This window comes from Taudactylus pleione, unplaced genomic scaffold, assembly GCF_031769625.1.
Source record: "Taudactylus pleione unplaced genomic scaffold, aTauple2 ptg000109l, whole genome shotgun sequence".
Lineage (NCBI taxonomy): Eukaryota > Metazoa > Chordata > Amphibia > Anura > Myobatrachidae > Taudactylus > Taudactylus pleione.
This window is the reverse complement of record NW_028284511.1, coordinates 11,463,485-11,488,474: the sequence shown is the minus strand read 5'-3', so window position 1 is coordinate 11,488,474 and position 24,990 is coordinate 11,463,485. Positions and strand designations below refer to the sequence as shown.

The window sequence follows — 24,990 nt, the reverse complement described above, 5'->3', positions numbered from 1 at the left end:
ATAGGGCTTTAGATTAACTTTAACCCCTGGGTCAGTGATGATGTCATGTTTAATGACCGAGGTTTTCCCAGGTACGTCAGAGAACAGCACCCTATTTCTAATCAGAAACTCCTTGACCTCTTGTTGTTGAATTGCCGACAGGATTTTTGCCACTGTCACTTTGGGAACTAAGGGCCCTGGACTTACTGGAGGGTCTCGGACGGCCGACAGTACCGTTCTATCTTTCCAGGGCTTTAACAGATTTATATGGTATATCTGTTCCGACTTTCTTTTCCCCGGCTGGTAAACTTTGTAATTGACCTGCCCCACTCTTTCTAAGATTTCAAAGGGCCCTTGCCATTTAGCCAAAAGTTTATTTTCCACAGTGGGAACCAATACTAACACTCTGTCCCCAGGAGCAAAGCTGCGTAACTGAGCATTGCGGTTGTATACCTTCTGCTGTGCCTGTTGAGCCTGTTCCAGGTGCTCTCTCACTATCGGCACTACCGCAGCAATTCTCTCATGCATTTGAGAAACATACTCAATCACCGTTTTGTAAGGACTAAACTGCCCCTCCCATGTCTCTTTGGCAATGTCTAGTAACCCCCTTGGGTGTCTCCCATACAACAAGGCGAAGGGTGAAAACCCGGTGGAGGACTGCGGAACTTCTCTTATGGCCAACAATAAATACGGCAATAAGTAGTCCCAATCCCTACCATCCTTGTCGACCATTTTCCTAAGCATGTGTTTTAACGTCTTGTTAAACCTCTCGACCAGCCCATCGGTTTGGGGGTGATAAACCGAAGTTCTTAACTGTTCGATTTTGAACAGGCGGCATAACTCTTTCATGACTTTGGGCATAAACGGTGTACCCTGGTCAGTTAGTATCTCCTTAGGTATACCCAGCCTGCTAAAGACATGAACTAGCTCTCTGGCAATGGTCTTGGTTGACATATTGCGCAACGGGATCGCTTCCGGGTACCTGGTAGCATAATCCATTATGACCAGAATATACTGGTGTCCCCTGGCAGACTTCATTAAGGGTCCAACCAAATCCATCGCTATTCTTTCAAACGGCACCTCTATGATAGGCAATGGAACTAGTGGACCCTTAAAATGTGGCCTGGGAGCATGATACTGACACTCAGGGCAGGATGCGCAAAAGTCAGATACCTCTTTATGAAGCCCGGGCCAGAAAAAACTCTGCATTATTCGCTCAGTGGTTTTCTCTACCCCTAGATGGCCTGCCGTTATATGACCATGGGCCAGATCCAACACTGTTCTTCTGTAGGCTTTGGGAACTATTAGTTGTTCCACAACATCTTCCCCCTTCTTAGTCACCTGATATAACAAATCCTGCCACATTGCCATGTGGGGATAGGACAAAGAACTATCAGGGTCTACGGGTTTACCATCAACTACTTTTACATTCTCCCTGGCTTTTACCAAAGTAGGGTCATTCAACTGCTCCACGGCAAAGACCTCTCTTCTGACCTCTAAATCAGGCAGATGATCACCTGGCCCAACAACACTTCCCACCTCAATGGGAGGCACATCAGTTGGCGGGCCACCGTCATGCTCCGCATTCTCTAGTTCGCCAATCATAGTAGAAAAAGGGAATAACTCTGACTCAGAAGAAACTCCCTCCTCCACTACATCGACAACCTTCTCAAATGGATCGGGGTTGTTCACCTCTGGAACAAAACGGCTTTCCCACAACTTCCAGAAGTGAGCAAAGTCTCTCTCCAATATTGCATCGTACATCAGACCATGTACCAAACCTACAGAAACTATAGCAGAACCACATGGTGTCTCGATGTTCACCTCGGCAGTAACATAATATCGAGTATCACCATGTATGCAGGTCACACCAACAGTTTTCCCCTCACGCCGCAAGGGGTTCACCAGCTCAGCTTTTATAAGTGTCACCAAGCTACCAGAGTCTAACAGTGCCTCTACTCGGTTGCCATCTACAGTGAGTACACACATGTGCTTATCAGTCACAGCCTGCCGGTCAGCCATACAGGCTATCTGTGCAAAGAAAGACCCCCTGCAGTAGACATGAGCAGTATCACATTGCATAGGTTCAGTTGTAAGTGCACAATTAGCGGCAATATGGCCGAAGCCACCACATCGGAAACACTGAGTCATATTAATGTCTAGTCGTTTACGGGGCAAGAACCTTCCCGGCCTGGCAGGCCTGTCTCCAGGTTCTACACCCTCAGTCTTAGGTGCATTCCACCGCCCAGCACCCTTCTCCCCTGGAACAGTCTTACCAGTGTCTATGGGAGTTCGCCGGTGCGCCATCGGGGGGCATACTCATCAGCTCCTCAGCGGCCACATACCTCTCCACCAGCTCGACCAACTGGTCCGCGGACTTAGGGTCTGCATGGCTCACCCACTTGCGCAGAGTCGCAGGTAATGATCGCAGGTACCGGTCCATCACGACCCTTTCCACGATCTGTGGTCCCGTCAGCGTCTCGGGCTGTAGCCATTTTGAGGACAGATGGATGAGGTCATGCATCTGTGAACGTGGAGGCTTGTCCATATGGAACTCCCAGCGGTGGACCCGTTGGGCAAGAACAAAGGTGGTGACTCCCAAGCGAGTTAGGTTCTCCTGTTTTAGTTTTTTATAGTCCTTGGCATCAGCCAGGCATAAGTCAAAATAGGCCTTTTGTGGCTCCCCTGACAAAAAAGGTGCCACCAGACTTGCCCACTGCTCCTTGGGCCAACTCTCCCTTTCGGCCGTTCTTTCAAATGTGGTGAGATAGGCCTCCACATCATCGCCCGAAGTCATCTTCTGGAGGAAGTGACTGGCTCGTATGGAGTGAGTGGTGGTGGGAGGACCAGTACCAACATCTCTGGGCCGGGCGATCAGGTGCTGTACCACCTCTTTTATGGCCTGGCTGTTTTCCGCTAAGGCCCGGCGGGTTTCCTCGATGGCAACCTGTTGTTGCCCCTGGGCTGTCTCCAAGGCCGACAGTTGCACCCTGGTGGATTCCTGCAGAGCCCTGGTAGATTCCTGCTGAGCTCTGGTAGATTCCTGCTGAGCTGCTGTAGCTTGGAGCAGGGCTTTAATAATGTCCTCCATTTTGTCCTGGGGCGTAGGTTGGAAGCTGAACCTTGCCTCTCTGAGCATGGGCTGACGCCTCCTCTATGGGACTCCAAGGACACAGCGTTATTTCCACACTCACAAATTGGGTGTCTGTCCCTTTAATTTTTAAACGGAAAGTTTTCCTCTTGCTGCAACTTCAGTGTGTGTGGGTGCCCGCATTCTCCACCATATTGTGACACAGTTAGGTTAGGGGGTCCCTCTCCTGGGTAGAGGACTCCTTCCTTACACACACACACCGCAGCAGGGAAGCAGCACACCAGTCTGGATGCAAGTACAAGCTGTTCGGCGCCTGTCTTTATTGTACAATGTCAGAAACATAAAGAAAACATAAATATAAATGCTAGCCCTGTCGGGGCACTAACTTCACAGGTAGTTCCCTCACTACCAGAACCTGGCAGGGCCTAATGCCCTCGCCAGCAACAAAAGCACAGCACAACACTCACAGTTAGGTATCCAAGTGTCTCTGAGCAAACTCCCTGTCTGCTCTCCCAGGTGAGACAATCAGCCCTAAACACACTAGGCTTATATTGGCCACTCTCAGGTGAAAAACTAACAAGCCTGTTATCAGGCTGCGAGAACCAAAACCTGGAGTGGCCATGGGTGGAGCCCTCCCTCTCCTCTCACCCACAACCCCCAGGTCCCAAACCAGCTTTTCAAAAAGCCGAAACTCAAGCCTGCTACACTGCAGAATTTCTCCTGGGGGTTTAAAACACAAAAGACAGGAATCTGGGACAAATGTACCTGCCACAGACCACTTTACCAGTGATCCTATCACAGTATATATGTGGCTATCTGTGTGTGCATATGTGGCTGTGTATATATACAGTATGTGGCTGTCTGTGTGTGTGCATATGTGGCGCTGTGTGTGCATATGTGGCTGTGTGTAATATGACACAGTCGGGATAGGGGTCCCTCTCCTGGTGTAGATGGACTCCCTGTTTACACACAGCAGCCATAGAAACAGGATACAAGTCTGGGGTTCTCGTACAAACTGGTTGGCGCCAGTCTTTATTGTGCCAAAACATAAACATAAGTCCTAGCCCGGCTGGGCACTAGCTACACAGCAGATTCCCTCTCTATAATAGTGGTAGGGCCTATTGCCTTCACCATCAACAAAACACATGCACAGTACTGACAAGGATTATCACCAAGTGTCTCTGACACTTGTTCTGCCTGCTCTCCTAGGTGTGAGACACCCAGCCACAAACAAACCATGCTTATCTTATCCATTTCCAGCTGTAAGCCCTAATGAGTCTGATACCAGGCTAAAAGGCCCAAAACCTGGAGTGGCCTGTGGATGAAGCCCTCCCTCTCCTCACATCCACACCCCCAGTACCCAAACCGGCTCTTCCAAAAGCTGATACTCTGGTCTGCTTACAAAACAGACTTCTCCTGGGGTTCTTTAGAACACATAGGCCAAACACCTAGGACAAATGTACCTGCCATTGACCACTTTACCAGTGTCATGGCCAGGGTATTTCAGCATGGCGCTAGGCGGGTGTTACCTGTGAGGTCGTTGTGGCGCGGGCTGTCTGGTGGCGGAGCTGGTGTCTGGCGGGGGCTTTGGCTGCACACGTTGTTGTGCGTGCCTGTTGTCACTCTGCGCTGGTAAGGATCGGCGGCGTCTCCGTTCCATTTGGCATGGGCGCCGCCATGTTGCCTTCTGGCCATGTGATGCGGCTGGCCAATCCAGGTGAGTCACATGTTCCCTCCGGCCAGTAACAGCACGGCATGGGGTATTTAGGAAGGGTCAGTGCAATGTGTATCTGAGCCTAGCTGAGAGGAAGTTGTCTGTGCTTATCCTGTTCCTGTGAATTGCTGTCTGCCAGTCTGCCTGTCAGCTCCTAGCTTCCGCTGGACTACCCCGCTTCCTCCACCACCCTTGCCCATACCTGAGTGCCTGAGCCTGCTGACATCCTGCTCATTTGCCTTAGTTCACTACCTACATACCTGGTTTATTATTTCCTGCATCACTACCTGCATACCTGGTTGATTATTCCAGTCTCACTAAATGCACACCTGGACAGTTCTACTTGGACATTAACCCATTACTCCCACCACAGAACACTAGTGCACGTATATATATACCTGGACTTTTATTTACTGCCATATTTTATGACTACTCAAGCACATATTAAAAAACCTAGTTTTATATTCAAACCCACTTCTGTGATCGCTCCTGCTACCTCCCCGGGTCCACAAACAACCCAGAACATAACAGTTTGCACTGGCCCCATGGAGCCGGCCACGGATCAGGAGACAGGAGTGGATTTGTTCCGGTGCATTTCTGGTCATTTAGAAAATCTGGAAAACATGCAGCATCAGATGGCTCAATTCCTGCTAGAGATGAGTGGTTCGGATTCTGTGGAATCCGAACCGCTCTCAACATAGGGGATCCGAGTCCACCCGAACGCTGTTCGGGTGTTCCCCGCCTGACTCGGATCCCCGTTCGGGGCTGAACGGCGGTTGAATGATGTCGGATTCTCGCTAGAGAATCCGACATCAGGGCTCCTATTATGTTGGGCAGACTGCTGTGATAGCGGTCTGCCCTACACAGATACAAACACACAGCTGCCAGTGGCAGCTGTGTGTTTGTTACAGCAGCCAATGAGAGTCACACAGACCCTCATTTGCTGCTGCACGGAGGGAGCCGGCTGGAGCTCACTCAGGAGCTCCGTCTTCTGGCTCCCTCCTCGGCGCGTGGATGCAGAGCGGACTGCGGCTGGAGCTGGGATACAGGTAAGTTTTTTTTTTTTATGTGTGTAAGGGCTAGGGGGGCTACTGGGGGGCTCTGCTACTTGGGGGGGCATACTACTGGGGGGCCATTCTACTGGGGGGCCATTCTACTGGGGGGCCTGCTACTGGGGGGGCCATACTACTGGGGGGGCTTGCTACTGGGGGGGCATTCTACTGGGGGGCCTGCTAATGGGGGGGTCTGCTACTTGGGGGGGCATACTACTGGGGGGACCTGCTACTGCTGGGCATAATACTGGGGGCCTGCTACTGGGGGCCATACTCCTGGGGGCCATACTACTGGGGGGGGCATACTACTGGGGGGCATAATACTGGGGGGGCCTGCTACTGGGGGGCCATATTACTGGGGGGGCCTCTACTGGTGGCCATACTACTTGGGGGGCCATACTACTTGGGGGCCATACTACTGGGGGGCCATACTACTGGGGGGGCATACTACTGGGGGGGCATACTACTGGGGGACATACTACTGGGGGGGCCTACTACTGGGGGGTCTGCTACTGGGGGGGTCTGCTACTTGGGGGGCCATACTACTTGGGGGGCCATACTACTGGGGGGACCTACTACTGGGGGGGCCTGCTACAGGGGGGCCATACTCCTGGGGGCCATACTACTTGGGGGGGCCATACTACAGGGGGGGAAATGCTACTGGGGGGCATACTACTGTGGGCATTGTGAAAAAGGGGCACTACTGTTGGCATTGTGTAAAAGGGGCACTACTGTGTGTGGTAACATAAATAAGAGACACTACTTTATGGTGTAATGTGAATCAGGGGCACTATGTGCGGTGTAATGTGAATAAGATCGTGCACTGTGACTCCTTGGGCCGTAGCCCACTTTGTAAACAAGTACTGTGATTCTGCTGGCCGTACCCACTGGGTGGGTGCACTACTTTTCATTTCTGCCACTGCTGTGTGGCAATGTGTCATAGATGTGCTTTATACTGTGGTGTCTGTGTCGTGCCGCTGCTCTGACACTTAGTAACCAGTCGGTTCACTGCAACCTTTGGCAAATAATGTTGAAAACAATATTATAAGCTGCGAGGTATTCTAAATTGACTGGAAATTAATGTTATTGAGGTTAATAATACTCTAGGAAGAAAAAAAATACCAATTTATGTGATTTTTGCTTTTTTTGTAAATTTTTGTAAAAAAATCCAAATCCAGTCACCACAGTTTGGCAAATCCAAATCCAAATCCGGACGACGAATTAGAACCAAATCCAAATCCGGCAAAAATGGTCCAGCGCACATCCCTAATTCCTACAAGAGATGTCTAAGCGACAGGATATTTTACAAACTTCCTTTTCTACCCCTGGAGTACCAGCAACCACATCTGCATCAGCGTCTGGGAATACAGGAGGCAGATCATCTCCCCGCTTACATCTTCCTTTACCAAGTAAATTTGACGGCAACCCTAAACTCTGCCGAGGATTTCTAAATCAGTGTGACATACATTTTACCCTGCAGCCTCACAACTTTCGAACTGCAAGAACTAAAGTGTCTTATATAGTCTCTCTGTTATCCGGCCAGGCCTTGGAATGGGCTTTCCCACTCTGGGAGTGCACAGATCCGCTGCTCGATAATTACGCAGGCTTTGTGTCATCCTTCAGTAGGATTTTCGATGAACCTGGGCGTACTGTATCAGCTTCATCAAACATCATGACACTGAGACAAGGGGTCCGTCCTGTCAGTCAATATGCCGTGCAATTTAAAAATTTAGCATCAGAGCTCAAATGGAATGAGGAAGCCTTCACCTCGGCCTTCTGGCATGGGTTGTCAGACCGACTAAAGGATGATCTAGTCACTCAAGAGCTTCCTACTAATCTGAACGACATGATTTTGTTGTGTATCAAAGTTGACCTATGCTTCAGGGAACGTAAGGCTGAAAAACACAGAACTGACCGGCAAAGGTCAATTGCTTCCTCCATTTCTACCCATCCCATTCCTTCTCCTACTGAAGAGGAACCTATGCAGGTGAATCATACACACCTATCCAAAGAAGAACGTCAGAGAAGAATGCAAAAGAACCTCTGTCTGTACTGTGGAGAGTCCGGTCACCTGCTGATCTCCTGCCCCCGTAAACCGGGAAATGCCAAATCCTAACTGACCCTGGAGACATCAAGTTACGAGTTATGAGCCTGTCTCCAAAAATTTAAATTAAAGATTTCACAGTTACCCTAGCTTTGGATCTTAAACCCAAACCTGTCTTTGCTACTGCTCTACTTGACTCGGGAGCAGCCGGAAATTTCATAACTCTACCTTCTTAGATAAATTTCAGATTCCCTGTTTGTCTCTCAACCATGCCATCTCTCTGACCTCTATAGACGGACGCCCTCTAACTAATGGTATAGTCACCAAGGAGACTCAACCAGTATTGATCCGAATTGGGGCACTTAATTCTGAGCCCTTAAAATTCCTGGTGATATCAGAGGCCTCTCAAGAAATTGTTCTTGGTCTACCCTGGTTGTGTCAACATAATCCCAGGATAGATTGGAGTTCTATGCAGATTCTGTCATGGGGTATGGACTGTCAGAAATCCTGTCTTCCAAAAATTCGACCTGTAAGAAAGACAGTTCCATTAGTTTCTTCTGCCATTCTCTGAGCAGCAAGCAAATATTTTACCTTCTCATAGGGAATGGGACTGTCCAATTGATTTGATACCTGATAAGATACCACCTCATGGTCGTACCTATCCGCTGTCCTTGCCTGAGACTCAAGCCATGACCGAGTACATCTGGGACAACCTGGCAAAGGGGTTCATTCACCCCTCTACTTCACCTGCCGGAGCTGGGTTTTTCTTCGTTGGCAAGAAGGATGGTGGTTTAAGACCATGTATCGATTATCGAGGCCTTAATGACATTACTGTAAAGAATTGATACCCTCTTCCCCTGATTACTGAGTTGTTTGATAGGGTCAAGGGCTCTGTCATTTTTTTTTTAAATTAGATCTGAGAGGGGCTTACAATCTCATTCGTATTTGATCTGGCGATGAATGGAAGACCGCTTTTACTACCAGAGATGGAATATTTAGTAATGCCTTTTGGATTGTGCAACGCCCCTGCTGTCTTTCAGAGTTTCATTAATGAGATTTTCCGGGATCTGTTATATGTTTCAGTTGTTGTCTATCTGGACGATATACTGATTTTTTCAGCCTCTGTGGCTAAATATCAAGAACATGCTAAAGAAGTTTTGACCCATTTGAGAGAAAACCACCTTTACTGCAAACTGGAGAAGTGTGTCTTTGGAGTGCCCAGTGTACCTTTTCTCGGCTACGTTATTTCTGGCTCCAGTTTGGAAATGGACCCCAAGAAGGTACAAGCAATTCTGGATTGGACCCGACCTCAGACACTGAAAGCCATCCAGAGATTGTTGGGCTTCGCCAATTATTATAGAGGCTTCATTAAGGGATTATCTACATTGCTGGCTCCCATTACAGCCTTGACCCGCAAAGGTGCTAATCCTGCCCAATGGTCACCTGAGGCAGAGTCTGCTTTTCATCTTCTAAAACAGGCCTTTATCTCAGCACCAGTTCTTCGACAACCAGATCTGGACAGGCCTTTTTTGTTGGAAGTAGACGCATCATCTGAAGCTGTGGGAGCAGTCCTATCTCAATGTTATGAGGACAATCAAGTCCATCCTTGTGGGTTCTTTTCTAAAAAATTCTCAACTGCCAAAAGGAACTATGCCATAGGTGAGCAAGAACTACTAGCTGTGAAGTTGGTGTTGAAGGAATGGAGATATTTACTAGAAGGTGCTAAGTTTCCATTTACTGTATTTATGGACCATAGAAATCCCCTATTTCTCAAAAACCTTCAATGTGTGAGTCTTCGTTTAGCCCACTGGGCAATATTCTTTGCCAGGTTTCAGTTCACCCTGACCTTCCGGTCTGGAGCACTTAATCAGAAGGCTGATGCCCTATCGAGATCTCTCCTCTGTGATGTTTCAATCTGAAAATCAAAGCAATACCCCTTTATTGGAATCAAGAGTTTTCGCCACATTACAGGTTCAGCCTCCTACAGGAAAATCATTTTTGGCCCACGGAATTAAGGAAGCGGCTTCTCACTTGGGCACATTCCTCTCGTTTTGCAGTGCACTCAGGCACTCGGAAGACTTTGAAGTTCCTGAAAAGACACTATTGGTGGCCTTCTAGGAAGGCAGATATAATGGATTTTATCTCTTCCTGCTCCTCCTGTGCCCAGCATAAATCATCACGACAAGCTCCAGCTGGGGAATTGCTTCCACTACCCACTCCATCACGTCCATGGACACATCTCTCCATGGATTTCTTCACAGACCTGCCAGTCTCTCAAGGCTTTAATACTATCTGGGTTGTAATAGACTGATTCTCTAAGATGGTCCACTATATACCTTTGAAGAAGTTACCTTCTGCTCCTGACCTGGCACAGTTGTTCATCCAACACATATTTCGTCTTCATGGCCTTCCTGCTGAAATTGTCTCCTACCGTGGAGTGCAGTTTACTGCAAAATTCTGGAGGGCATTGTGTTCTGTTCTTCAAGTGAAGTTAAACTTTTCCATGGCCTACCATCCGCAAAGCAATGGCTCCATCGAGAGAGTTAATCAAGATCTAGAGACTTTCTTAAGAATGTTTATGACATCTTCCCAGCACTATTGGGTTTCCTTGCTGCCGTGGGCCGAGTTTGCACATAATGCTTCCTACCACTCGTCAACTAACCAAACGCCATTTCAGGTTGTTTATGGCCTTCACCCTCGAGTTCCCGAATTCCGAAGCCTGCCTGTTTTTGATGTACCAGCCGTATCGGACACGGTGTAGAAATTTGCTGCCATCTGGACTCAAGTACGATCTGATTTGCTGAAAGCATCCTCTCGTTATAAGACCCAGGCTGATAGGAAGCGTAGAATAGTTCCACGCATGCAAGTTGGAAGCCAGGTCTGGTTGTCCACCCGGAATCTTCATCTGAGAGTTCCTTCAATGAAATTTGCACCATGCTTCATTGGGCCTTTCACCGTAACAGAAGTCAATAATCCAGTGGCCTCTCGTCTACAGTTACCCCCATATCTAAAAATCCCTAATTCCTTCCATGTTTCCTTATTAAAGCCCCTAGTTCTGAATAGGTTCCACAGTGCTCTACCTTGCTCTACCTGCTTCTCCTCAAGTCCAGACGGAGAGAGGAGTTGAGTTTGAGGTCGCCCAGGTCTTGGACTCTCGTCTACGCAAAGGTCATCTACAATATTTGCTAGACTGGAAAGGTTATGGTCCAGAGGAACGTTGCCGGACCGATGCTCATGATGTCCACGCTCCCACGCTCATCAGGAGATTTCATTCTGCCCATCTGGAGAAGCCTGGTGAGTGTCCTGAGGCCACCCCAAAAGGAGGGGGTACTGTCATGGCCAGGGTATTTCAGCATGGCGCTAGGCGGGTGTTACCTGTGAGGTCGTTGTGGCGCAGGCTGTCTGGTGGCGGAGCTGGTGACTGGTGGGGGGCTTTGGCTGTGCACGTTGTTGTGCGGGCCTGTTGTCACTCTGCGCTGGTAAGGCCTGGCGGTGTTGACGTTCTGTTTGGCATGGGTGCCGCCATGCTGCCTTCTGGCCATGTGATGCGGCTGGCCAATCCTGGTGAATCAAATGTCTCCTTCTGGCCAGTAACAACATGGCATGGGGTATTTAGGAAGGGTGAATGACTTCCTTCTTTGCCAGTTCAACGTGTATCTCAGCCTAGCTGAGAGGGAGTTCTCTGTGCTTATCCTGTTTCTGTGAATTGCTGTCTGCCAGTCTGCCTGTCAGCTCCTAGCTTCCGCTGGACTACCCCGCTTCCTCCACCACCCTTGCCCATACCTGAGTGCCTGAGCCTGCTGACATCCTGCTCATTTGCCTTAGTTCTCTACCTGCATACCTGTCTTATTATTCCTGCATCACTACCTGCATACCTGGTTGATTATTCCAGTCTCACTACCTGCACACCTGGACAGTTCTAATTGTTTCTACTTGGACATTAACCCATTACTTCCACCACAGAACTCTAGTGCACGTTTATATATACCTGGACTTTTATTTACTGCCATATTTTATGTCTACTCAAGCACGTATTAAAAAACCTAGTTTTATGTTCAAACCTGCTTCTGTAATCGCTCCTGCTACCACCCCGGGTCCACAAACAACCCAGAACATAACAACCAGTGCTTCTATCACATATCCCCCCCTTTGTTTTGACCTGTAGAGCAGAACAACTGCAGCCCCCAAACAATGGACACGTGACAAAGCATCTGCACTGGCCAGCTGGCTTCCTGGCCTGTGTTCTACCATAAATTTAAAGGTTTGTAATGCCAAGAACCATCTTGTTATTCTCACATTATTGTCCTTGTTTTCTGACATCTACTTCAGAGGGGCATGGTCAGTGATCAATCTGAACTTTCTTCCCACCAAGTAGTACCTGAGAGTCTCTAATGCCCACTTTAAGGCCAATGCTTCTTTCTCGACCGTAGCATAGTTTCTTTCATGTACATTTAATTTCCAGCTTAAGAAGAAATCGGGTGTTCTTCACCCTCTTTGCTTTGGGACAGGACCGCTCCAATGCCTACATCTGATGCATCGGTTTGTACAACAAACTCTCTATCAAAATCAGGGGTCATCAGAACTGGTTGGGTACATAACGCTATTTAAAACTCCTGGAAAGCCTTCTCTGCTCCAGGACACCATTCCAACCTTGATTTTCTGTTTGCCTTTGGTAAGGTCAGTCATTAGGACTGGAATGGTGGCAAAATTGGGTATAAACCTCCTATAATACCCAGTGATCCCTAAGAAGGCTCTCACCTGCTTCTTATTCAGGGGTCGTGGCCAGTTTTGGTTTGCCTCAATCTTATTGAGCTGTGCCTTTATCAAACCTCTGCCAATGGTGTACCCAGGATATTTTACTTCTACCATCCCCAGACAACACTTTTTTTGGGTTGGCTGTCAAACCTGCTGTATAGATGGAGTCCAACACTGCTTGTACTTTGGGCAAGTGAGACTGCCAATCAGGACTATGAATGACCACATCATCCAGATAAGCAGCAGCATAATGTCTATGGGGCCTTAGAATCCTATCCATCATTCTTTGAAAGGGAGAGGTGCCCCATGTAGCCCAAAGGGCAACATCTTGTATTGAAACAACCCCTCTGGTGCAGAAAAAGCTGTCTTTTCTTTGGCATTCTCAGTTAACGGCACTTGCCAATACCCTTTGGTTAAGTCAAGAGTAGTTAAATATCTGGCCCACCAGCCTTTCAATTAGTTCATCCACCCTAGGCATAGTGTAGGCATCAAACTTTGACACACTGTTCAATTTACGGAAGTCATTGCAGAATCGCACACTCCCGTTGGGTTTTGGAATGAGCACAATGGGACTTGACCACTCACTATGCAATTCTTTAATTACACCAAACCGTAAATTTTTTTTAATTTCCTTCGACACTGATTCTCTTTGGGCTTCTGGTAACCTATAGGGTTTTAGGTTAATCTTAACCCCTGGGTCAGTGATTATGTCATGTTTAATGACTGTGGTTTTGCCTGGTACATCGGAGAACAAAACCCTATTTCTAATAAGAAATTCCTTAACTTCCTGCCAGTGATCGGTCGACAGGGTTTTAGCTATTGCCACTTCAGGAACTAAAGGCCCTAGGTTTACTGGAGGGGCCGGGATGGCTGACAGAGCTGCTCTATCATTCCAAGGTTTAATAAGATTTACATGGTATAACTGTTCTGGCTTTCTTTTCCTAAGCTCAATGACAGTTTTATAGGGACTTTACTGCCCCTCCCATGTCTCTTTGGCAATGTCAGGTAATCCCCTTGGATGTCTCCCGTACAAAAAATTCTGGCATACTGCCCTGTGAGGATATGACAACAGACTATCAGGATCTATGGATTTACCATCAATCACTTTTACATTTTCCCTGGCTTTTACCAGAGTAGGGTCATTGAACTGCTCCGCTGCAAAGATCTCTTTTCTGACCTCAAGATCAGACAGACGATCAACTGGCTTAACAACACTTCCCATATCAGTATTCTTTGGTTCACCAATCACGCTAGAAAAAGAGAACTTCTCAGACCCGGAAGAAACTTCCCCTGCTACTGCATCAGCAACCTTCTCAAATAAGTCGGGGTCACTTACTTCGGTAACAAACCAGCTTTCCCGCAACTTCCAGAAGTGAGCAAAGTCTCTCCCCAACATTATATCATACCTCAAGCCATGCACCAAACCCACAGAGACTATAGCAGAACCATACTGTGTTTTTGTGTTCACTTCCGCAGTAACAATATAACGAGAATCCCCATGTATGCAGGTCACACCAACAGCTCTTCCCTTGCGCTTTAAGGGGTTCACTAGTTCAGCTTTCATAAGTGTAACCAGGCTGCCAGAATCTAACAGAGCCACTACTTAATTGCCTTCTATAGTAACATTACAAATTTGCTTATCTGTCTCAGCCTGTCGGTCAGCAGTACAGGAAGGCTGTGCAAAGAAAGACATTCTACGACGGACATAAGCAGTATCACATTGCATAGGTTCAGAGGTGAGTGGACAATTAGCATCAATAAGGCCCAATTCACTACATCGAAAACATTGTATCATATTATTATCTAGTCTCTTATGAGGTAAGAACCTTCCTGGCCTGGCTGGCCTATCCCCAGGTTCCAAACCCACAGTCTTAAGTTCATTCCACCGCCCAGCACCCTTCTCCCCTGGAACAGTCTTACCAGTAGTCACGGGAGGTCGCCGTTGCGGAATCGGGGCTCAGTGGGACACACTCAACAGTTCCTCAGCCACCACATACCACTCCACCAATTCAACTAACTGGTCTGCGGACTTAGGGTCTGCATGGCTCACCCACTTGCGCAGAGATGCAGGTAGCGATCGCAGATACCGGTCCATCACGAGTCTTTCGACGATCTGTGGTCCTGTCAACATCTTGAGCTGTAGCCATATTGTGGTTAGATGGACGAGGTCATGCATCTGTGAGCATGGAGGCTTTTCCATTTGGAATTCCCAGCAGTGGACTTGTTGGGCACAAACAAACGAGGTGACCACCAAGCGAGTTAGGATCTCCCGTTTTAGCTTTTCAATGTCCTTTGCATCAGCCAGGCACAAATCATAGTAGGCCTTTTGTGGTTCTCCAGACAGAAAGGGTGCCACAAGACTTGCCCACTGTTCCTTGGGCCAACTCTCCCTTTCTGCGGTTCTCTCAAAGGCCGTAAGATACGCTTCCACATCATCACTCTTGGTCATCTTTTGCAAAAAGTGACTGGCCCATATGGAGCGAGTGTCATTTGGAAGTCCAGTGGAAGCATCTCCAGACCAGACTACTAGCTGTTGTACCAAATCTTTTAAGGCCTGGTGGGTTTCCTCTATGGCGACTTGCTGAGCTTTGTTAGTTTCCTGCTGAGCTCTGATAGCTTCTTGCAGAGTTTTGTTAGATTGGAGCAAGGCCTTAACAATGTCCTCCATGTTGTCTTTAGGTGTAGGATTGAAGCAAAACCTGGCTTCTCTAAGCATCTATCGATGCCACCTTCATGGACTTCACAGAACATGAGTTGACATCCAACACAACAAATTGGTGTCTGTCACTTTAAATTTTAAATGTAGAATTTTTCCTCTTGCTGCAAATTTCCAGTGTGCAATGTCCGCATTCTCCACCAGTTGTGATATGATCAGGGTAGGGGTTCCTCTCCTGGGGTAGATGGACAGCTCCTTACACACAGCAGCCAGGTTTTCGTGCAAGCTGGTCGGCGCCAGTTTTTATTGTGCAACACCAACAATCAAATAAACAAAACATAAAATAAATCCTAACCCATCTGGGCTCTAGCTAGACAGTAAATTCCCTCACTAACCGAACACTAAATAAATTCACATCCACAGTGCCTTCTGCATTGTAGCAAACAGTGTCTCAGAGCGAGCTAACCTGCGGGCCTGCTCTCCCAGGTATGAGACACTGCATCAAAACTCTTACACAGCTATATTGAGCCACTTCCAGGTATAATCCCTAATTAGGGCTGAAAGGCCTAACACCTGAAACAGCCCTGTGGAAGGAGCCCTCCCTTCTCTCTCACATCCACACCCCCAGGACCCATTCTCCGGCTTTTACCAAAAGCCGGCACTCAGATCTTTTTGTAAAACAGACTCTTCCTGGGGGTTAAAACATATATTACAGGAATCTGGGGCACAAATACACACCATCCCTAACTTCTCCAGTGCTTCTATCACAGTATATATGTGGTTATCTGTGTGTGCATATGTGACTGTGTGTATATATGTGGCTATCTGTGTGTGCATATGTGGCTGTGTGTATATATGTGGTTATCTGTGTGTGTGCATATGTGGCTATGTGTATATATGTGGTTATCTGTGTATGTGCCTATGTGGCTGTGTGTATATATGTTGCTATCTGTGTGTGCATATGTGGCTGTGTGTATATATTTGGCTATCTGTGTGTGCATATGTGGCTGTGTGTATATATGTGGCTGTGTGTGCATATGTGGCGCTGTTTGTGCATATGTGGCTTTGTATATATGTTTCTGTGTATGTATATATGTGGTTTTCTGTGTGTGTATATATGTGGCTATCTGTGTGTATATATGTGGCTGTGTGTGTGCATATGTGGCTGTGTGTATATATTTGGCTATCTGTGTGCATATATGTGGCTGTCTGTATATATTTGGCTATCTGTGTGTTTATTTGTGGCTATCTGTGTGTGTGTATATATGTGATAATCTGTGTGTGTATATATGTGGTTATCTGTGTGTGCATATGTGGCTGCAGGGGCGGATTGGCCATAAGATTTACAGGGAAGATTCCCGGTGGGCCGATGAGCCTGTGGGGCCGCCTGTCGGCCGAGTTACTTTTTTTTTTTACTGTACATTTTTTTCCCCACTTCCGGCTCTTGTATTAAGTGATCATATCCGGCAACAATGTCTTACCTGCACCCCTGACGTACACTATTGACTGTGTCATGTTCCTTGTGCTGTCTGACATCTACGGCCTTCTGCTGCTGTGTAGGCTGGGGCCACTGCAGTCTCATGGCAGGGATTATCTGTGCTGGGTGCCGGCAGTTATAGTCGCTGCTCTCTGCCTGTGTCTGACCCCGCTGCTTCCCCTCCCTCCCGCCTGCTGCTGCTTTTGCAGGGACCTGCATGGGCGTGCGGCTCCAATTGCACCCTGCCTGCCGCTGCGGCTCTCGACTGACTCCTGTCATCACTGCTGCCCCCAGACTCTGCAGCTGCTGCCCCCAGACTCTACAGTCACTGCCCCCAAAGCCTGCTTGCCACTGCAGATCTCGGCTGACTCCTGTCATCACTGCTGCCCCAAGAATCTGCAGCCGCTGCCCCCAGAACCTACCTGCCGCTGCGGATCTAGGCTGACTCCTATCATCACTGCTGCTCCCAGACTCTGCAGCCGCTGCTCCCAGACTCTGTACTGCAGTGATCCCACCCCCATTGGTCTCCTGCCACTCTGCATGATTTCTGTTGCACTGCATTGGTTCCATCTCTGTTCGTTTCCAACATGCCTTTTGCTGCTGCTGCTGCTGTGGGATGTTTCTACATTTGGCTCCTGCCTCCTGCAGTGCCCTTAACTTTGAAATACCAGGGACACTGTCCATGCTTGGAGCTGTGATCCTGCACCCTCTCCTAAGGTATTGTTTAAACTCCTCCCTGTAACTCTGTGCATTTCCTATTGTGTCTCCCCATCCCTGGTATCCAGCTAGTGCCCCCCTGCAACTGTCCCCTTGCACCCTGAATATGCCCCCTGCAACAGCTACTTCTGCACCTTGAAAGTGCCTTCCATACAACTGACACACCTGCAGCTTCCACCCCTGCACCCAGTAACTTCCACCCCTGCACCCAGTAACTTCCACCCCTGCACCCTGTACCTTCCACCCCTGCACCCTGTAACTGCCCACCTCTGTCCCTCTACCTTCCACCTCTGCATCCAGTAACTGCCCACCCCTGCAATATACTCCTATCATCCCTGCACCCTGTACCTTACACCTCTGCACCTTGTACATTCCACCTCTACACCCTGTATCTTTCTGCCCCTAAACCCTGGTATTGCCACCACTGCACTGCTCACCACCACACCCTGTAACTACCACTTCTGAACCTTGTAACTGCCACCCCTGCACCTTCCACTACTGCAGAGTGTAACCGTTCCACTGCAACTAAAACCCCCATTTCCTCAAACTGCAACACCCTGCTCCCTGTAACTACCCTCTTACAACTGTCCTCCCCCCACTCCCTGTAACTGCCCCTCCTCTGTGTGTGTGTCCCATGCTTTCCTGTCTCTGGGAGGAATTGCAGATACCCCCTCCCTGCTGCCGCCGACACTTGAGGATGCACCCGCCTGCCACCAGAGATATAGAGGGTGGGAGCTGATGGAGAGCTTTCAGTAACTCCTTCCTTCACTGCTTGGTCTGCCATGTTATTGTACTAGTACAATTAGGTCTTTATTCTATTAAATCACTTGATAAAATACTTTATTGCATGATTAAAAGTTTCAAACATTATAACTTTTGCAAATCTGTGCGGGTTTTATTGTCAGTTTTTATACTTTTCTATTGGTCGAGAGGAAAGTTACAAACTGTTCCTTATTTTTAGGCTTTAGGGTGCATTTTTGTTGTAATACAATAGCATGGCCCAATTATCCTTATGGTTTATGCCATACCAGCCAATCAGATATTTGCTTTTTCATTGTAACATCCTTCTGCAGAGTGATGCTCTGGATTTTGTTCAATAGATGAAACAGGTATAAAGATAGATAGATAGATCTGTACATATATGATATATCTATCTAATCTATGACACAGGTTCTCAAACTCGGTCCTTAGGACCCTAAACAGTGCATATTTTCCAGGTCTCCTCACAGAATCACAAGTGAAATAATTAGCTTCACCTGTGAAGAATAACGGAGGGCTTGAATAAGACAGGAGTGTCTTAAACCAGGAGGCTGGGCTTTTGCCTGGGGTAGTGATCATGGGGTTAGGTTACAGCCTATTAAATCATTATTGGGCGGAGTGGGACAGAGCTTATATAAGGCCAGGCTTGCAAGCCTGTGGCCTCTTTCCTGTTTCATTTGGGTCAGGTACAGTGTGCACAAGCAGACTAATCTTTTCTATACTTTTCTTTTTTCCACTTTATCTTAGTTTTTAATCCCTGTTTCCCTTTGTGCTGTCTCTGTCCCTCTCTTCCTATAGCTCCTCTACCTGCTCTTCTCTCCCTGTGTCCCTGAGGCTGTGCCTGCTACCCTGTGCAGCTTCCCCGTGTCACCTGCTGGGCCAGCTGCTCCATGGACCGCCCGCGCCGCTCTACTCACCCTCCTGCCCGCTTCTCTCCCGCTCCAGCGGCTGATGCCCTGGCCACCTCCGCTCTTGTGAGGCCTTCCTCTACTCCCGCCGGACGGCGGGCGTCGCGGGGCTCACTCTGCCGCGCCCGCAGTGCGGGAGTTAGCCAGCGCCGCACCCGGCGCTCTGCGAGTGGGAGCTGTGCCTCCTCGCGTACACCCTCCCACCGTGCTGCTGGCAGGTCCCAGGCTGCTAGCGGAGGTGGCGCGGATGACGCTGCCTCCGCTGTTAGCGGCCGCCATCTTGGGACTCGGCGGGGGGCGGGACTTAGGTCCGTTAATGCTGCAGCCCCACTGGTACTGCCTGGGGCTGCTGCTATGCCCTCTTTGCCTGCCGCTATTCCTGGCCCTCTGCCTGTTGCTCCCTCCCCCCTGCCATCAGCTGGCCAGCAGGCATTTGACCCCACTGCTATTATGGGGCTTTTTGTTAATATGGCCACCACCTTGGCGCCAATGTTTGCGGCCTTGATGCCTGCTACTGCGCAAGCAGGGCCAAGCACCCCTGTTGCGCCCCCCGTTGCTCCAGCCGCGTTGCAGATAAATTGCGTTTCAGATGTACGTATGCCTGACAGCGCTTCAGGTGCGGGTCCTAATGGTGGTCTTCCGTCAGTTGGGGTCCCACAGCCTTCCCTGGCTCTGGACGGCCTTTCAACATCTATTACAGGTTCCATGGACCCCTCCTGGGAAGCTGGTGACGAGGCGGCTTCTGGTTCGCATCAATCCGGTAGCCGTGCTGATCCTATAGCTGGGACGGTTGGTGAGTGTTCGGCCAATTCCTATTCTACATTTAGTGACGTAAGTTATTCTACCTCTGACGACTCCAGTGATAATAGCCCCTCCCAGAAAGCTCGCAAGGCGCGTAACCGTGCGGCTAAGTTCGCTAGGATTGAGGCTGACAGGCGCTTGCATAAGACTTGCCATAAGCGTCACGCCCCGCGTGATGACAAGGCGCCCGCGGATAGTGCTGACGCTGGGGTGGTGCGTTGCGCAAACACCGCGGTGCTGCGGGGTCTCCGTCCGTGCGTTAAAGACAGGATAAGGAAGGGTCGTTATGTGGACATATTCACCCTTACAGATACCATGCGCAAGGAATTGCGAGCCGCCAAGCGTAAAGGCGGTATTGGTTTGGACGCCTTCCAGACGTATTCTAATTGGCAGGCTGGGATATTCGTCTTCTCGGCATGCTATTTGGAAACCCGCCCTGCAGAACACCCCAATATCATTAGGTACTTTCATCTAATTCATAATATGCAGAGGTCAGGCTGAGGGACTGCTTGGCGCGTTTACGACGAAGAATTTCGTCGTAAGCAGGACCGGCTGCACATTATTGATTTTGGCTGCAAGGATGTCGAGGTCTGGCTCGATGTCACTCAGTGTGCCAAATCTTCTCCGGCTGCAGTTGGCCAATGGAGAAAGTTCGGCGCTAGCCGGTCGGGCCCATCCAACCATAGTAAGGGTAAGTGCTTCGCATTTAACTCGACACAGTGTTCATTTGGTCAGCGGTGTCGTTTTCGCCACCTCTGTAGCAAATGCGGCGATGCCCACCCAGCTTCTGGCTGCTCGAAATCTATCGCTTCCCCAGCTCCCAGAAAGCCTGCCGGCCCCGGGCCTGCTAGTTAAAGCTTTCTCCCCTGTGAACCTTGACGCCATGGCAAAATGGCTCGCTTGGTACCCTGACACAGTTGCGGCGCAGTTTTTAAGTGATGGCTTTCAGTTTGGTTTTCGTTTGCCGGTAGCTTCAGTGGTGCCTGCGGGTTCTCCAAGGAACCTTCGATCTGCTATAGAGCTGCCGCACATCGTTAGGGAAAAAGTCCTTAAGGAGGTGCGGCTTGGTCGCATCATTGGTCCTTTTATTGTGCCCCCTTTAGCTGACTTGGTGCTGTCCCCTGTTGGGGTGGTCCCTAAGAAGACGCCCGGTGCTTTTAGGCTCATTCAGCACCTATCTTTCCCATCTGGCCGATCAGTTAATGACGCCATTCCGCAGGAGCTTTGCTCGGTCTCTTATCAGTCTTTTGATGAGGCGCTAGAGCTAGTCAGGGCTCACGGACCCGGCACTTTGATGGGAAAGGTGGATGTGGAATCGGCTTTTCGCTTGTTGCCCTTGCACCCGGACTCGTTCAGGTACATGGGTTTTCGTTTGGACGACGGATACTACATAGACAAGTGCTTGCCTATGGGGTGTTCCGTGTCTTGTGCCTATTTTGAAAGGTTTAGTACCTTTCTGCATTGGTGCGTCGAGGCTGGTACCGGCGGTCAGGGCGTGGCCCATTACCTGGATGACTTCTTGTGCGTCGGCCCTGCTGATTCCCCCCGTTGCCGTTTTTTGTTAGAGTCCATTCAGGCACTTTTTTCCTTTTTTGGGGTTCCTATTGCCAGCGATTAAACCTTGGGCCCCGTCTCCCGGCTGTCCTATCTGGGCATTGAAATTGATACCTTGGATGGCTGCTGCAGGCTTCCAGCTGAGAAACTTCTCAAATTGAAGCATGCCATTCAGGGTTGCCTGGCTGCGGGCGGGTAAAGTGACATTGCGGCAAGCTCAGTCTCTCCTGGGTTTGCTCAATTTCTCTTGCCGGGTGATCCCCATGGGTAGGGTATTTTCTAGGAAACTACAGCGAGCCACTGCAGGTGTCCGCCGGGCGCACCATTTTATTCGGCTCTCAGCCGAAATAAAAAGGGATCTAGCTATTTGGCTCTCGTTTTTAGCCGACTTTAATGGTGTTCTCCTGTGGCTGCCTCCTCCTGTTCCCAGCGGTCAGTTGCAGTTGTTCACGGACGCGGCCGGCTCGTCGGGTTTTGGGTGTTACCTCCGTGGGTCATGGTGCGCTGCCCCCTGGCCTGCGGAGTGGTTTTCCAGGGGTTTAACTAAAGATCTAATCCTTCTGGAATTGTTTCCCATTATGGTGGCGCTGGAACTGTGGGCTCCTGAGTTGCGCGATAGGAACATTGTTTTTAGATGCGACAACCTAGGCGTTGTTCACGCTGTTAATGGACAGTGCGCTTCTTCCTTGCCTGCTTTGCGCTTGCTTTTGCAGCTAGTGCTGCGTTGTTTGCAATTTAACATTTTGTTTAAGGCACGTCACATTTCAGGCTTGGACAATAACATTGCTGACGCGCTCTCCCGTTTTCAATGGGATCGGTTTAGGTCGCTTGCTCCGGAGGCTTGTTTAGTTGGTGAGCCTTGCCCCCCATATGTTTGGCAGGTCATCGAGTCGGCATGGAGGGTCTAGCGGAGCAATCCCTTGCCCCAACTACATTGCGGGCCTATCAGAAGGCTTGGTCCGAAAGGGAAAGTTACCTACGTCATCGCGGAAGCCAAGGTGAGAGCGCGCAGTGCTCAATGCTTTCTTTTGTTTGGAGCATGTATGTCTCTGGTCGGTCCCGCGCGGTAGTTTCGCGCATGCTGGCTGGCATTTCCTTTTATTCCAGGCTGAAAGGGCGCACAGACCTTACGAAGAGCTTTGCAGTTATCAAGGCCCTTAAGGTTTGGGCTCGCGCCTCGCCTCGGCCGGTTGATAAGCGAAGACCGATTGATATTCCCCTTTTGATTAAGTTGCTAGCTGCGGTTCCTCATGTGGTGATTTCTCCTTTCGAGGCTAATCTTTTTTGTTTGGCTTTTTCTATGGCATTTCATGGTGCCTTCTGTATTTCGGAGCTTGTTGCCCCTTCTAGATTAGCGCTTTCGCCCATGTCCCGTTCCGATATCAGTATTGGGGAGGGGGCTTTGTTGTGCAAAATACGGCGATCTAAAACTGATCAACTGGGTCACGGTCATTGGGTCTCCCTTAAGTCCTGCGTGGATCACCGTGTTTGCCCGGTACATTTGGCTAAGCTTTTCGTGCCATTACGGCCTGTAGTTGGCGGTGCATGGTTGCTTCATGCTGACGGTTCGCCTCTTACTAAGTATCAGTTTCAGTTCATTTTTAGACGCTGTTTGGTTCACATTGGCCTCTCCCCCGGAGATTTCGGTACCCATTCCTTTAGAATTGGCGCAGCTACATCAGCCGCCGCGGCTGGCTTGTCGGTTCCGCAGATCATGGCTCTAGGGCGTTGGAAATCGGCTTGCTATAAGCGTTATGTTAGGCCGGTGGTCACTGATTAAATTGCTGTTGCGTTTTCTGTTGATGTTATGTCTGCCTATGTCTCATGTCTTCGTTCGACTTTTCTTCATGTTTGTTATGTTTGTCTTGTTATGTCTCCCCTGTCCATCCTACTCGGGTAATACTTGCCACTTGTTGCTTTAAACAAGTGGGGGTCTTGAGTGATTTTATTTTACCTTGCTAGACGGACTAATTCGGCCAAACATACAGTCCCTCAGCAGGTTTTTGGTTTACCTCTCGTCGAGTTGCTTTGTTTTTTCCTGTTTCCACCCACCCCTCCCCCCCTCCCCTTCTCTCCCTGGTTTTCCCCTATCGTTCTCTATTGTTGTCCAATGCTAATTTAGATTCTAAACTTAAACTTAAACTTGTTTGTTCTACGTGTTATTAGGCAGCCAAATTTAAAATCGTTATAAAATTAGTTACTGTAAATTTAAGTAAAGTTTGTTATTTTGATTAGTCTCTTCAAACTAAACCTTAATTGTGCTTAAGTTCCCAATCTAGTTATAGTCGGTTTCTTACGGCTGCTAAAATATTTGTTTTACGTCCTGTCTGTCTCTCTCCTGTTACTCTGTTTTCATTTACTAATTCTATTTACATTCCTTTCCTGCCCCTTATAGGTCCGATATTTGATGTTAGGGATTTTTGGATCGTGGGCCATTCATTTGTTTTTTGGGCCGCTAGGGCCTCCCATGCCAGTGACCAACTGTTACGGCCTGAGTCCGCGAGGATTCGCTGGTTAGGGTTTAGGGGTCTGCGTTGGGGGTCTCTTAAGACAAGATTGATGGCCGCAGTACGGCAGTTTGGTGTCCCCAAAGTGCTGGTTATACATCTGGGTGGGAACGACATTGGTTCCAGGATTTCCCTTGATTTAAGGCTTGACATAGTGTCCGACCTCCTCCTCATTAAGGGTGCTTGGCCTTTCTGTAAAGTGATTTGGTCCTGCATCATCCCTAGGCTACAGTGGCGTGGTGCTCGTTCTCCAAAAGCTTTGGACGAGGCTCGTAAGAAAATCAATGCTGCTGTAGGGAAGTTTCTGCTGTCACAGGGAGATTTTGTGATCCAACATCCTTTAATCAGGTTTCATGATAAACATCTCTATAGGCCTGATGGGGTGCATCTAACGGAGGCTGGTTTAGTTTTGTTTGTTGGGAGTTTGTTTGATGGTATAAGTCAGGTGGTCTAGTGCGTATGGTGGTGGGCTGCGGTTCTCTTAGGTAGATCCTTGCTTTGGCGAGAAGTACGTATTATCATCAGCCTGGGTGTAGTGTGTGTGCATTGGGTGTGCTTACCTTCTATTAAGTTGAGAAGTACTGTACCACCTCTACGGGGGCAGTACAGCCATCTAAGGATGGTTTTGTGTGTGTTAGAAGGTCTATGATTAATACCCAAGTGCAGGGTTTGACATCCATAGGGCGGATATACGCCTGCAATGCTGTGTTTTTGTTGAGTTAGCATTGTTGGGCTGCTCTGTGTAAGTGCCGTCCTTCCAGCCACCATACAATATTTAAAATATTTAAAGTATTTAAATAATTAAATTAACTTTCTTAAATAAATAGCTGACCTGTTTTTTAAATCCATTACTGTCTCCGTGTCTTTATTATTAGATAAGTTTGAAGTGTTATATGTTATGGTTAATGATCACATACACTGGGCAAAACATCAGCCGTTACTAGGTTTAGAATAACGGAGGGCTTGAATAAGACAG

General features: G+C 48.7%; 1 protein-coding gene and 1 pseudogene across 1 annotated transcript; both read left to right on the top strand.

Moving 5' to 3' along the window:
* The first annotated feature begins 20,725 nt into the window (after positions 1-20,725).
* LOC148525272 (uncharacterized) lies at positions 20,726-22,288 on the top strand (annotated as a pseudogene).
* A 114-nt stretch (positions 22,289-22,402) lies between these two features.
* LOC148525271 (uncharacterized) lies at positions 22,403-24,468 on the top strand. The gene is made up of 2 exons (XM_088471046.1): positions 22,403-22,505; positions 23,903-24,468. Exons 1-2 carry the CDS (start codon positions 22,403-22,405, stop codon positions 24,466-24,468), a joined length of 669 nt encoding a protein of 222 aa, XP_088327172.1.
* Positions 24,469-24,990: the final 522 nt, after the last annotated feature.